The sequence below is a fragment of the Pteronotus mesoamericanus genome, unplaced genomic scaffold (assembly GCF_021234165.1).
Source record: "Pteronotus mesoamericanus isolate MK-2021 breed Mesoamerican mustached bat unplaced genomic scaffold, CSHL_Meso_final scaffold_21, whole genome shotgun sequence".
Lineage (NCBI taxonomy): Eukaryota > Metazoa > Chordata > Mammalia > Chiroptera > Mormoopidae > Pteronotus > Pteronotus mesoamericanus.
Genome location: NW_026555310.1, coordinates 28,738,024 through 28,753,663, shown reverse-complemented (window position 1 = coordinate 28,753,663; position 15,640 = coordinate 28,738,024). Strand labels below are relative to the sequence as shown.

At 38.1% G+C, this 15,640-nt stretch overlaps 1 protein-coding gene across 2 annotated transcripts in view; it reads right to left on the bottom strand.

Moving 5' to 3' along the window:
• LRP6 (LDL receptor related protein 6) overlaps nt 1-15,070 on the bottom strand; it is a 140,824-nt gene extending 125,754 nt beyond the window's left edge. For both annotated transcript variants that reach the window (XR_008530640.1, XM_054591419.1), the window contains exon 1: nt 14,737-15,070. Coding sequence is in view for 1 of the 2 variants with exons in the window: in XM_054591419.1 (XP_054447394.1) it covers nt 14,737-14,791 (55 nt within the window). In the remaining variant the exon portion in view is untranslated. The remainder of the gene's footprint in view (nt 1-14,736) is intronic.
• Between the last annotated feature and the right edge of the window lie 570 nt (nt 15,071-15,640).

The window sequence follows — 15,640 nt, the reverse complement described above, 5'->3', positions numbered from 1 at the left end:
AATCTTTCCAATTGCCTCAGCTTTTCTCCTTTGAACCCTTAGGGTCTTTAAAACTTTTTTGACATTACCATTTTTTAAAGTGTATCTCCTATTTCAACTAGGATCTATGCCATTGAGAACAGGAGCCACATCTTATAACTAATTTTACCCCCAATCCCTAGCACAGTTCAGTGCATGACAGCAATATGGTAAATATTAACTAGTATTAAAAAGAAATTTTCCAGAACCTGATCTAAAGTTTTATTTGTCATAAACTCAAAAGGATTTTACATTAAGTACCGGCCAAGTGCTCACAAATGCTCATTACTTACCCACTGAATTGGCTTGACCACAGTTAGTCAGGCTTCTCTCTTCCCCACAGACTCCTAAACTTTGGCTATCTCTAAACTTAAACAAGCCAGTTAAGAACTCTTAATCCTCTCTTAAGGACTCATTCTGAGCATCACCTGACCACAGAAAAAGACATCTGTTAAAAGCTACCCCTGTCGTGTCACCTGCTAACACTCACTTGCCTGTCCCACTCTCTCACAAAGATCCTGCTGGCACTATTCACTTCTATCATAAGAGAAAAGCTTTTTGTGTTTGATTTTGAAATACCTGCATATGTTGTGGTCAGAGCATTCTCCCTATTACACTAGTCTTTTCGAATAGAGCTTCTCCCTAAGAATTTACTTGTACTTAATATCTGTATGGTGACTGACTTGGAGGGGAATTCGGCTTCACCTATGGATCCACACCACGCCCACCTCAATAACGACACTTTGTGAGTCAATTAAACTCCTCTCCTGTTTTCCTTGAGTTCAACTCATAAAACAGTGCTCCATCTTATCTAGAGCAACATGGTAAGGAGTTACTTTGATATTTTCAAGCAAAGAAAGTTTTTCTTTGGCTCCCTGAGTACAGAATCATGCCCTGACTAAAGAAAGAATATTCTCAGCTCTTCTGTGAGGTCTCGTCTATCTTCCCTTGACTCCTCATAGGGGAATATTCCTCTTTTCCAGACCCTTTAAATTCTTATCTGATTTAATTATCTGATCCCACAGATAACTCTCACTCTACTAGGCACCCTCCTTCTTCATCCACTGACTGCACACTTCTCCTTTAAAGGACTACTTCAAGTTCAGTATCTTCAGAACTGGCAAAATTTTTCTAAAGATGGTTTAGAACTTCAGTGTTCTCCTTGGGAAACTTGGAAGCTTCCCAAATTGTTTTAGGGAAAACTCCTTTCCCATCACTCTGTGCTCTTCTTTCCTCCTTTTTACCACCCTCAATCTTCCCCTCAGCTCCCTTGCATTCTTAATCTAGCCTCTTTTAGCACCCAGTCTCCACCATTACTAAATCCACCCCTGCCAGACCTTTCCCTTCCCTCTAACCCCTCATCTGCCTATAGTCACTTGAGCTTCCAGGCTCCCTTTTCCCCACTAGACTCATTAAGAGCTCAGGGACCTGAAGTCAAAAAAAAAAACACAGCACTAATTGGAAGCAGGCTAGATCTTTTATTCACTCAGATGAGCTTGAGAGACACCCGGGCAGCCCTTGGTCTCTCTTTGTTCCCTCACCCAAAATTTATTCCACAAGACTATCCATCAAGGCCAGGATAATCTTAAAGGTCTCCTCCACAGATATTGTTGAGGACACTTCGGCACTAAATACTGACTGATCAGGAAACATAATTATGATTTTTTTAAAAAAAGGAAAGAAAAAAAAGTAAAGGTAAAGAAAGAACAAGAGCTAGCTCTTTTATAATATCACCAGTGAGTTGTAAATTTCACACTGAAGCTGTAAGCTCTCTACCTGTGTCTATCTGTATGTGTTCATATGTTATATATACAAAAAATTTTCCTCTCTCTAAACAGTATTCCTAGGATTTCCAGAAATTAAGGAAATTAAACTTCTACATTCAAAAGTATTTTTATAGAAACTAACCCAGTAAGAATCCAAGTTAACATACACTGAAGTAAAACTTTGGCAAATGAGACTAGTTCAATATTGCTGGTTTAATAAAAACAATTATGTCTTTTGAATGATCAGCATTAAGTGTAACACAAGTATATATTTTTATTTGACTTGAATACATTCTTCCTAGAACTTTTACAGGTTTACTGAAAGAATAAACTAGCATAATGTATAGTTAGCATTATTCTGACAAACTTTATTTCAACAGTAATTATGTTTTACAATAAGCAAACTTAAAAAGTTTCCAAAATCTTTTACTAAGTTAAAAACTTACACTTAGCTAAGTTAATTCATGGATATTCATTAAATACCTAGGTCATTTCAAAGTAAGATAAAACACTGAAACATAAGCATTCCAATATTATACAGTTTTTTGCCTCTTATTTTTATGGTACCAAAAGCTATATATACTTGAGTCTATTAATGAACATACTCATTTTTCCTACATTGAGAATTACTATCAGAAAGTATATAGTGATAGAAAGTTGTAACATGTATATTCGTAAGCTCTGCCAGTCTACTATTGGCATCTGACAGTTCCCAATTATTCACCTCACAGTTTTCTCTGCAAAATAGAAGATACTGTAATTATAAGTTCTAATTTTATGTTAATGAGACTCTACTAGAAGAAATAATTACATAAAAGAACACTATGCAAAGTATGTAGGATGTGTTTTTAATAAGAAAAAAAAGAGAGTTCTAAAGTAAAATGACTAATTCCTCCAGAATGAGAAGAGGAAAATGTAGGACAAAATTTTAATGGATATGGAAAGCTATAAAGAGTTCATGAAAAAGGAATTTTGTTTGGTGTGGTTAACAGCCAGCTAAGATTTGATAGGTTTATTTGTAAGGTTTTCAAAAAGCTCTTGAATATCAAATATTACACTGATGTAAAACTAAAATTTGGTTTTCAATTAAAATGGAAAAATTTTCTTGAGTCATTGCTCTGCTCTTAACAAGGGTTATCAAAGACTTCTGCCTTCTGAGTAATCTCCCTATAAGACAAAGATTCTTTGTGTTATCAGAATTTCCTGTGCTTGATGTTGACGTTATCATGTCTTGATTATAGTCAACAACAGTCAACAAACTGTCTATGACAGAGGTCCCATAAGATTACAATGGAGCTAAACCCTGGCTGGTATGGTTTAGCTGTTTGGAGCATAGCGCCATAAAGCAAAAGATTACGGGTTCAATTCCCAGTCAGGGCACATGCCTAGGTTGTGGGTTTAGTTCCCCGTCAAGGTACGTAGGAGTTGCAACCAGTCCCTGTTTCTCTCTCACACAGATGTTTCTCTCCCTCTTTCTCTTCCCTTCCCCTTTCTCTAAAATCAGTAAGTTCTCAGGTGAAGATTTAAAAAAAAAAAAAATTATAATGGAGCTGAATTAATTTCTATCACCTAGTAACATCACAGCCATCATAATGTCATGGTACAATGCATTACTTAATGTTTGTGGTGATGCTGGTGTAAACAAATCTACTGCACAGCTAGTCATATAAAAGTATAGCACATAAAATTATGTACAGCACATTATACTACATAATGATAATAAGTGAATTTTAACGGTTATATATTTACTATATTACATTTTTTATTTTAGACTGTACTTGTCTATTTAAAAAAAGTTGGCTACAATACAGTATGCTGTGTTATACAAGCAGCAGCCTCATACATGTTTACATGTCTTGATTGCATCATTTCCTCTTATGATTGATTTAATCTCAGGTTATTTTGTATAGCAATATGCTGTATAGCGTTATAGGTTAGGAGCAATAGTTTATACCAGTGATTTTCAACCTTTTTCGTCTCATGGAACATGTGAACTAATTACTAAAACTCTGCAGCACACCCAAAAATATATTTTCTGACTTGACAAAAAATAGGTACAATTTTGATTCATTCATACCGGACTATTGTTGTGTTGGCTGCTGTCATTTTTTTAATTTGACAATCTAAAAGAAAAGAGGTTAGTGCCCCTGACTCTATCGTCAGGTACTGCATGTTTTAAAAATTCTTGCAGCACACCGATTGAAAATCCCTGGGCTATACCACTTAGCTGAGGTGCATGGTAGGCTATACCATCTAGGTTTGTGTAAGTATACTTGATGATGTTGGCACAATGGCATAATCTCCTAATGATGCATTTCTCAAAACATATCCCCATCATTAAGCAGAGCATGACTGTACTTAAATAAACAAAGTCTTCTCACTACCTTTGAAAGAGCTAAGGTTCTTTACAGTCATGTTCCTCCCTATGTAAACTTTAAAAAAAAGATTTCTGACAGTTTGGTTATATAAGTAGCCATGTACTTTTTTTCTCACCTACCTAGGATAATATTTAATGAAGTTTTCAAACCTCTTGACTTGTGACATTCTGTCTTTTCAAAATCAAATCCCAAATAATGTCTTTTGCATCTAGAATTGTCTTTGAAATATCCCAAAGCATCCCTTGAGGTTCACAAAGAATTTATTCTTTCACTTGGTAAAGAGAGATGTTAAAAATAATTAGGTTTACTTGATCAATCTTCAGATTTGCATGGGAAGCACTGTCAAATCAAAGAAATGTTATCCTTCCCTAGGTTAAATCTGTATGGGTAAAATATTAATGTGATTATTTCAGAAACTGTGTAGTTCCTAGAAACTTATCAATGCTCTCACTGTCCATGATATGTTTCTAATTATCGGGAGTCCTGGTAATGCTCTGCCTAATGTTAGACAACAGTATAGTATCACAAGTCATAATTTCAGTTATGTTTTATAATTTTAATGATATTTTTATGTTAACTTGGCCACAATTTGACTTCTTGAATTTGAATACAATATATTTTAAGTGGCTAATGGTTCTGAACTGGGGATTCACATCACTTACTTTAGGAAATTTTACTATAGAAATGTTTATGACTAATCTCAAACTCACTCTTCTTTAAAACAAGGTTAATCATTATAGTTTATCTAAAACTGCTTTGATTTGACTTGATTTTAGTTTGTATGTCACAAAAACCAAACTTCCTTGTCAACTGAATTATATTTTTTTATTAAAAAACTCCCATTGAATCTTTCACTTTTAAAATTATCACTAATAAGTTAATCATCACCATTTTAAGTCATTTGTCATCTACAGATAGTTTTCTGGTTTATTCTGATGATTTCTTGAAAGTACTTGCATAAAAGCTATAGGTCAAGAAGAAAAAAAAAGAACTGTTGAAAAATGTACCAGGTACTCTCCTGGGCACAAGCTTCTGATGGCAACACTGAAATATCTTTGAGGCTATAACAGTGGACAGAGTCAGGATTTCAAAAAAGCTAGAGGAGAAACAGATTCATGAGGCTGATAATCCAAGAGCTAGCAGAACAAGAATTAATTATGCAGGACTAAATAAACTGATGAAGGATGATTATGGGTTTTGTTTAAAATATTGGTGATGCTTTAATGTCCTGGGTTTTATTTTTTGTTGTTGTTGTTTTTTGTTTGTTTTTGGATATAAGGAACTCCTGTCTCTTTTCTCTTAAGCGATCTATAAAATTTAAGCAAACTATGCTTCTGTGAACAGAAATAAAACATTTATCTTTTTCTCCCTGCCTGACTCCTCCATAATTCAAAGATTCTTATTGAGTCTTTATACCTTCATGGCAATACAGTTATTTGCATAGGTTCAGTAAGAGTCTGTCCTCCTACTTGGAAACAATGGTTATGCAACCAAAGTTTTGACTGAAAGGCCATATTTGAAAGTGTGTTCATTAATCAAATATGACTAGACACTTTAAAGGAGCTGTGGTTGACTTTACAAAGCCAATGCATACTTACAGTCCTAGTGGGAAAACTGGATTGGTACCTGGCTTACAGAGTTCCCAGTCTTACAGATGAAGTAAGCAAGGTAAGTGACTTCGGGGCAGGCCCAGGAACCCTATGATATTTGGGGAACCTAAAGAATTCACCCAAATCTATGGGTATTGCAAGTGAAACCTGATGGAGAATTCTTAGCTTGGCTTTCTGGCTTCAACAGCCTTTTGAAAGTCCAATCCAAAATCCCTTATAAAAACTTCCAGTAAAGCAAATGTAAGAACCTATCCCTACGTAAATAATAAGGCCAAATCTAATGAGACCAACTTCACAATGTCTTATTTTATCCCAAGGTGGACTGAATGTTTTTGTCCACTCCCCGTACTCCAATTCATATATTAAAATCCTACCCCCTCCTCAAGTGATAGTATTAGGAGGTGAGACCTCTGGGAGGTAATTAGGATTAGATAAGGTTAAGAGGGTGGAGTCCTCATGAATAGGATTAGTACCCTTTTAAGAGTTAAGAGCTTGCCTCCTCTCTCTGCTCTCCACCTTGTAAGGATACAGAGCGCTCAACACAGAAATGGGTCCTCACTGAAACCTGGCCATTCTGGCACCCTGATCTTGGACTTCCTGCCTCCACATGTAAGATATAAATTTCTGTTATTTATAAGCCACCCAATCTATGTCATTTTTGTTACAGCAGCAATATATCCCCAATAATAACAAATTTTGTTTTAAACAACAGGGATACTAACCAAGTGATCAAAATTGCCCATTACTTACCCGCTGACTGGGCTTGACCAAACTTTAGTCAGGCTTTTCTTTTCTCCTCTCCCACAATCCCCTAAACCTTGGCTTGCCCTAAATTTAAGCTAGTACATGCCAAACTTACACCCTTAACAGTTCATTTCCAGCATCAGCTGACCAAAGGAAGTAAAAAATTCCAATTAAACTACCCTGACATGTAATCTGCTCACCCCTACCGACTTGGCCCACACATCTACAAAAATTCTACTAGCCCTGATTACCCGTCTCTATAAAAGAAGTCTTTTTATGTTTGACTTTGAGATGCCTGCAGATCTAGAGGACAGGGCATTTTCCCTACTGCAATAATCCTTTTGAATAAAAGTCTCTCCTTACCTAAATCCAGATTTGTTTTTATTTAACAGTACTACGACAAACCATCTATTTACAAACTCCAAAATTACGCTACCATTTATTTTCCTCTGTCAAAAGTGACTGGTATCGCCCTGGTCAGCTTGGTTGGAGCACTGTTCCCATAACCAAAAGGTAACACGTTTCATATTCCTGGTCCAGGCACATCCCAGGTTGCGGATCCCAACCCCAGTAGCAGTAAGTATGAGAAGGCAACCAACTGATGTTTCTCTCCTCCCCGACCCCCAAAGCAATGAAAATAAAATATCCTGGGGTGAGAAGAAAAAGAAAAAAAAAAAAAGAGCCCTGGCTGGTCTGGCTCAGTGGATTGAGCGCTGGCCTGTGAACCGAAAGCTTTCCAGTTTGATTCCCAGTCAGGGCACATGCGTGGGTTGCAGGCCAGGTCCCCTGTTGGGAGCGTGCAATCAATGTTTCGCTCCCTCTCCTTCACTTCCTCTCTTTCTAAAAATAAATAAATAAAATTGAAAAAAAAAAGAAAAAAGTGGTATCATTTTCAAAATCATACTAAGACCCACATAAAATTAGGTACAATGAGAAAGCACTGCATATAAAATTTCTGTCCAGACCAGCAATCTGGCCTTAGGTTAGTCATTAGTCATTCATCTTTCTAATTTATAAAATGAATAAGTTGGGCCAGGTAATTTCTAATATCCCTTCTGTCCTAGATATGAATTTGGTAGAAAGGCTTAACTGGGACAGGCTCTTCATAAGTCAATACACAGAAATGATATGCTGGTGAACTACTGAGTGCTTCGCCAACAGAAAAACAGAAACATTTTTTTTCAAGTCTATTTCTATAACTTCAAAAACAGATTAAACAAATAACTTCTCAAGATAAAAATTTAAGTAATTTCAACGATCAAACGCACACTCATTCAAAAGTACTTCATATATCTACACAATGGAATATTATTCAGTCATAAAAGCAAATAAAGTATTGATACATGCTACAACATGGATGAACCTTGAAAACATTATGCAAAATGAAAGTAGCCAGATCCAAAAGGCCACATATGGTATGATTCCATTTATATGAAATGTTCAGAATAGACAAATCCATAGAGACAGAAAGTAGATTAGTGGTTACCAGAGACAGGGGGGAAAGGGAAATAGGAAATGACTGCTAAGGGACATTGGGTTTCTTCTGGAGGTGATGAAAATGTTCTGGAATTAGATAGTGGCGATGGCTGTATAACCTTGTGAATATACTAAAACCACAAAACTGGACACTTTAAAATGAACTTGATGGTATGTGAATTATATCTTTTTTTAAAAACTGAGTTAGAAAAGTACTTGAGCACATTATCATATCATCAATGCAAACAGTTATATCCTAACACCAGAAAATGGTTATAGAATCCACATTTCAAATTCAACCTGTTATAAACATGATTTATTTCTGATCGGTATGATTAGTTTTTCCTAATTTTTGCTAAAAAAAATTATAATAGTTGCAAATTTACAACTTAAGGCTGTGTAAGTATCATGAAAATTCACATCTTTTTATAGTGCTTTAAATATAAAATTTAGAATACCTAATATGTACAAAGCTCTGGTACATCATGGTATATGAAGGAAAAAAGATCTATTCTTGAAACACTTTTTACCTAACAAAGGACCGTTGTCTTCACTGGCATAAACCAAGAAACTGTTACAGAAAAATACCATGTAATATGTAGCTAGGAGTTCACCTTAATGAGTTCCACTGTTAGCTTTCTCAGGCTTGCAAAATATAGTTGATATACAGACATATATAAATTATACCTCCAATAAAGCTGGCCAATAAGGAGGAGAATTCCTGTCCCTAAATCCTTTACTTGATATGGTTTTGGTCCAGGAATGATAAAGTGATGACTAACCAAGGCCATTAGAGAAAATGTTCTCCTGATCAAAAATACATTATTTGATCAACGTACAGTCTCCCAATATTTAGGTGACTACTTCCTTGAAAAATATGACCCATCATTCACCATGTTCACCCCCGCATTTTTTATTTTTACCAAGAATTAGTGTCAATAACTTAAAAATTCACTTAATTTTTTTTTGCCTGAAAATATGATTTTACTTCACATCCTCAATCTCTTGGCCTTTCCAAACAAGGAATAACAGAAACAAAAAAGAGCCAGTCATATTACTGCTACCAGGATCACAGCACCGAAGTATCACAATTTTCACCAACTAGAACCCAGGCACATTTTGGTATTTCCTAGTCCCACATCTGAATGTCTTGCACCTTCTGTGAGGCTAATTCAAGCTTGAGAAACAAAAGCATATCCTAATATCAAGTAACACTGTTTTCCTTGTATTTATGATTAATTATATTTAAAATGAGTAATTTCAAGGGTAAGTCCAGTCCATGTATTTGACTAAATGTCAAAATTATTCACACAGAGCTTCATTAAAATAGGCTCATTTTACAGAAGATACACAAAGACTCTGATACAAAGAATGGTGAAACATACAATGAAGGAACTCAGTATAACCTTTACCCATCCTATAGGGAAAAGCCCATTAACTGTATCATTTTAATTGTTTACAAATAATAATAAAATTTATCAATTAGATAATGTTTTGATATTATTTTGCCTACACTCAAATAAGTAAATAAGTGTCACAAGTGAACTGTTTATCCTCTCGCTTATTTGTAATAATCACCTAAAACAGTGTTAAAGTTGCAATCCTGTAGAAGGTAAAAATTAATTTAGTAGATAGTGGTCATCTTGTTTATATAAAACAAAATAGAAAATATCAGAAGACTCAAAAAGATTAAAAAACCACTGACCTAAAATTACTGACTATACCTAAAACAGTACCTGGCACTTATATGTTTTCCTGAGCATTAATATTTCTTTTAATTTAGCCATGTTAATAATAGCAACCAATTATCCAAAATCAACTATTGACTGCACTGTACTACTCATTTACAAATATTATCTCATCAGTTCCCACAGTAATCTTGTAAAGTATTCCCATCTACTGGTAGATAAAACTAAAGCTAAGTAAGTTGTCCAAAGGGCTACGTAAAGAAGTAGAAGATTTGAACTTGGTTTTTTGTCAACAAACTCCTATCTTTCTACTACAGTGCCCCCCTTTATAATCTCTGAATATGTTTGCAATAAAATTTCTATGATGAAAATGGGTTTTCTCATAGTTACCTGTTGCCTAAGCAGAACTATAAGCTGTGCTGTTCTTCCAATATGTTCGAATTATAACTTCACATATTTTCCATTTATATACCTCTCCATAAAATCTTTTTTCATATTCAAAAAAAGACAGTCATTTCTGATAACCAAAGCAGGTATAACTATATGAAAACAGTACTTCAGTTGAGCAAATGGAAAAACCTCCAATTAAAGCAAAAAAAAACAAACTGAACCATGGGAAATCACTGTTAGGATTAAAACCTTAAATTTCAAAACCAGTCAAATTATTCTCTAGTCAGATGAGCAAACCTTAGATTAAGTAATGATAAAAGTATCATATTCAACTACTGTATATGAAACTGTCATCAAATATCAATTCACATGAATCAACCCAATGCCTGAAGAGTTATCTAGTCAAGGTTCCCTTCAAGTGTGTTGCTTAGAACAAAGGTTCGGCAGAATGTTAAAAGGATATGAATAAAATTCATTGTCAAGTATGAGAAATAGTGGGTTAAACAAAGTTATTAAAATTGGTCTTTCTACCTGGGGATGCCTGAGTCCTTAATGTGTGAATATAAATTATGAATCTCCAAAAGAGTGTTCCATCATCCTAGTGAAGATAATAAGGTACACAGAGATTAAGTGACTTATACAAGGTCACAGAGCTAGCTAATGGCAAACTTAGAACCAGACCTAATTCTTTTGATTCCCACTCCAAAATTCATTCTACCTCCCCAAGACTACATCATACCTTGTATTATTTTTAAAAACTTTTCCAAGGGTCAGTTCTATAAAAATATAGCATGGGAAACAATAGAGGCTTGTCCTGACAGTAATTACCACCACCCCACCAAAATAAGTAACCAAAAAAAAAAAAAAAAGATAAAATAGCACAGAATTTTTATAAAATAAAAGCCTCCTCAAAGTAAGTCAGGACATGGTATTTACAGATTATACACACTAATGATACTCCAAAACTTATATTCTTATAAAAATATTTCCTCTAGAGAATCAGAGATATAATCTTTTCTAATCAGGTCCTGGACAGAAAGAATGGTAAAATATGACAACCTAGATTGTGTGGTCCATCAGAACATCAACCATGTCTATTTTGCTCACAAATATACCAAAGCCCTGATATATAGCAGGTATTCCACACACTCAGGGTGGGACAAAAGTTGGTTTACAGTTGTGAATATGGAAACACAATAATTAGTAAATAATAAAACAAGAATAAATTCTGTTTCGCATACTCACAACTGAAAACCTACTTTTGCCCCACCCTGTATTTGCTGAAAGAATGAAAAATAAATCCCTGCTCTACCATTAATTAGCGTTAGGATATTGCTCAAGTTATCATCTCTCTAAATCCAAGTTTCCTTACTTGCAAATAAAACGGTTAGACCAAATTATCAAGGTCTCTTCCACCTTTAAGAATTCATGAGTCTTACACAAATTTAATCTCAAGTACCCAGCATTTGTGGATATGTCCACAATCAAAAAGTACAACTAAAAGATATTTGCAGGTTACTTTGTAACTGTTCATCTGCCTACCAGCTTCAAATGCCAATACTTGAGAGGAAGCTGCTGATGTAAAGGAAAGCAGTTTATTTTCAGGTGCCTACAACCTGGAAGATGCGAGACTCATGTCTCAGAGCTCATCTTCTGGGAAGATGGGGGACTCCTGTCTCAAAGCCCATCTTAACATCTCAGAGCAGGCAGAAGTTTTTATATGGGGGAAGAAGGGGAACAGAACAAAGAGATGAGGGAGGGGGCTGAAAAGTTCTCTATATGCAGACGAGCACAGTCCATTCCAACAGGGCACGTATTAGTCTGGTGTACATCATTCTGGTTTAGTCATCCTGGCTCCACAGTTGAAGGTTAGCAAATCTCCTGGCGCTGGGATGCCTGAAGATTGGAGTCTGTATCCTTTTAAGTTAGTTCCTAGGATGCTTCTATAAAGCTACATATTAGAGTCAGCAGTTAACAGAAACAATGTCAAAAAGAATGGTGAGGTAGATTACAATCCCCCACTGTTACAACTTCATATTCATTACTTCATTTAATAAGCCTAATAAAACTGTAAATGAGAGCAATACTACTATCTATATTTTGCAGGTAAAGACACTGAGGCCCAGAGAAACTAGACCAGAAACACAAAGTTACTAAGTAGTGAAATGTGGAGTTTAAACCCAAGATTTTAGGACTGAAATCTCCAATTCTTTCCATTTCACCTCCAAAGACAGAGATGGAAATGCAGCCTAAATGATGGCAGTATTATTTCCTAACTTTCAGCTATTGATATAACAGCGAAGGACAAAAGTTCCTTCCAAACTCTATCATCCCACCTTCCTCATGTTAAAGCTCCAACTGTTCTGTAAGGAAAAACTTTTTTTTAAAAGATTTTATTTCTTTCTAGAGAAAGGGGAAGGAAGGGAGAGAAACAGCATTGTGAGAGAGAAACATCGGTCAGATGCCTCTAGCACCCACCCCAACTAGGAATCAAACAGGCAACCCCAGCATGTGCCCTGACAGGGAATCTAACCGGCAACCTTTCACTTTGAGGGACAATGCCCAACCAAGCCACAGCAGTGAGGGCAGAAATATGTCCTTGACTCAACAAATTAATCTCCTTGGAGCCTAAGGTTAACTAATATTACTATTATCACTGAAGATCACATTATCAAAGAATTAAAAGAATCTAAATTATGAATAAAAATCTTTCATATCAAAAAGCAGTTTTAGTTCAAATAATGTGTATTCACAGTCAAGTGATGTTAAATTCAAAGACCATTATTATGCTACATTTAAAATGAAAACACCACTTAGTGGAAATGAGGTCATTTAAACTATTAACTCTTAGGTCTTGTTACAATATTACCATACTTCAAAAATATTAACTTAAGTGCAACTTTTCTTAATTCTGGGGATGAACAAACCCAACTCTAGGCCAAACCTGGTGTTAAAATAAACTAATGATATTTACATCACATGCTTCCCCTCCAAGAAATACAATTGGGCAACCGGAAGCATCCTGGTTATAGATTTAGATTTCCCCAAGACTTTAATCTATCAACAGACTCTCTTATTTGTTAAGTTATTAACTTTGTCTTAAAATATCTACATATGTGACGTCAAATATAATTGTTTCTCATAGCTATAGCAAAACCCCCTTTCAATAGGGAGTATACTATACTAAACATATACTTATTAAACCTCTCAAGTACATAACACCTCATTAAATCCTCTGCCAAGAAAATTAAATGAGCATTATCTTTCTGGGGTTTACATGTGGTAACAGTTTGGAATATGCTTAATGAGTCCTCATTATTAAGTATAAGTAGATATAACATGGAAATATAATAATCCTGCAGAAGAGTAAGAAACAAATTCTTCAAGAAGAAAGAAGAAAAGAGAAAAGCCACTCATGCTCACACAAAATAAGTATGTACACACAGGAATGGCACACCTGGCTCGTTTATATCATAAGATTGTTAGTTACTGTTGAGCTCTGAACTTCAGTAAGTTTTGGAGGCTCACCAAAAGTTTAGCTTGTTAAATTAATAACGAAAAATCTCCACTGACTCCAAAGGTCCCATGCCTGAAAAGAACTGACCATGAATACAAGTGAGAATCTTAACAAAACCAAAGCTACAAGCCATTGCATCAATGGGGACTTAAATTCCTCCGCTGGCTCAAGAGCCTAAGACTCATCACCACTTCAACACGGCTAAGTCTGAGAAGAGCTGTTGAAATCTTGCGGGCCGGTCAAACTCTAGTGAACTGTCACAAAATAAAAGTCACAGCATATGTGACAGCTTTGTAGGTCAATTCCAAAAACCACAGGACCAGCGAAAGCTTGAGATTCTCAGAGCAAATTACCTAGAATAGCCTAGGTTATTTACCCAAGTGCCAAGCAGTTCCCTGGGGAGCGCAGTAAATGACAACGTAAGTCCCAAAGACAGGCTCCTTTTCACACCAGGACGACTTTCCTAGTTAGTGCCAACTGTACACTTGCATGCTCCTAAAATAGGGGCAGGTCCCGAACACCAGGGATTACAAGAGCAAGGTTTCCTTTTTATTATGGGCTGAAGCTCAGAAGATTCCCAATGCGGAATTGCTCGACCTATAACCTCGGAGTCACTTTCCAACTGTGCTCTCTCCCAGGATCATTATATCCCCAACGGAAGCCAATTATTAGTTGTAACAAGGCCTGAAAAAATAGTAAGAGGGCTCTAAAAGTTCACATAAGAGACACGGCAAAGTGGGGGCTTCGAGGGAGAAGACCATCGTGAAAGCATCCTGGGCTCAAATATTCTAAAGCCAAAATATGTCCAGAGATCCCTCTCCCCGCTGACTCCAGGCAGAAAGAGACACACAGACCCTCAGTCATTCCGACAGCATGGTGCTGCAGGGGTTCACTGAGCCCAGCAGCCCGGATTGAGGCCACAATCTGCCCAGATAAGGTCCGGAAACCTAGGCAGGGGTCTGCATTGTGGCCAGGCAGGGCGCACAGCCCCTTCTCCGGGGCCCCTTTCTCCCTCCTTCCCCACGACCAGGCCTCTCCTCGCTCCTGTTCCCCTTTTTCTCCCTCTCTCCCCTCCCCCCAGACACACAAAACAAGGCCACCTCCCCCCCCCACCCCCGCCAACTTTCCTGTCCCCTCCACTATTCCTACCTCTCAGGAGCACGCAGAAACTGCAGGCCAGGAGGCTCCTCAGGACAGCCCCCATCTTCCTTCTCGCGTTCTCTTCTCTCACCGGCGAGGGGCGGCCAGAAAAGGGGGAGGCGAGGAGCCGGGGCGGCCGCCGCAGCAGCAGGTCTGCACGCTCATGCTTCCCAGCTTGCCAGAGAGAGAAGAAAGAAAGGCGCACGTCAAGGCTCCGCGCGCGCCGCCGCCGCCGCCCTCTCTACCGCGCCGCCCTGGCCGGGGCTCGCGCGACGCCAGCGTCTGCTTCCATCCCGCCGCCTCCTCCCCCGGCGTCCCGCTTCCCCCGCGCAGTTCCTCATTCAGCCTCTTCCTCTCACGCAGCGGCGCAGGGATACGGTCCACCGGCCGCCACGGGTCTTGGAGAAGGTCTTCCTGCGCGCAGCCGAACCCCCTCCCTCGGCGCCGCCTCCTATGCAGTTATGAAAGGAAGTGGGGGGCGCGCGCACGGCCTCTGCTTGGAGACCCCGGGGTATCTGCCGGGAGAGCATAAGAGAGCTGGAGGAGAAAGGCCGTCCAGCGACGCATTCCAATGGGATTCTTTCCCGGTCCGGCGGCTTCGGTCCTCCCCGCGGAGGGCGTGAAGCGACGTCGAACAACATTGGAGCCGGCGTGGTCGGGACTACTTTCTGCGGCTCGGCCGGGCTGCCGCCTGCTCCGCTCTTTGTGCGGCTGCTGCCGGCCGAGCCAGGTGGAGCCTCGAGTCCACGCTGGCTGCCACCTGGGCCGGGGTTATGGGGGACAGGGGGCCAGGGGCGGCTGAGCAGCAGGTCCACGCTCCGGGAGCCTCGCGGATCCCGACTTGGGTTGATGAGCTCAATCTTCAGCATAAGAAATTGGTTGAAGAGGTTTTGTGTGTGTGTGTGTTTGTGTG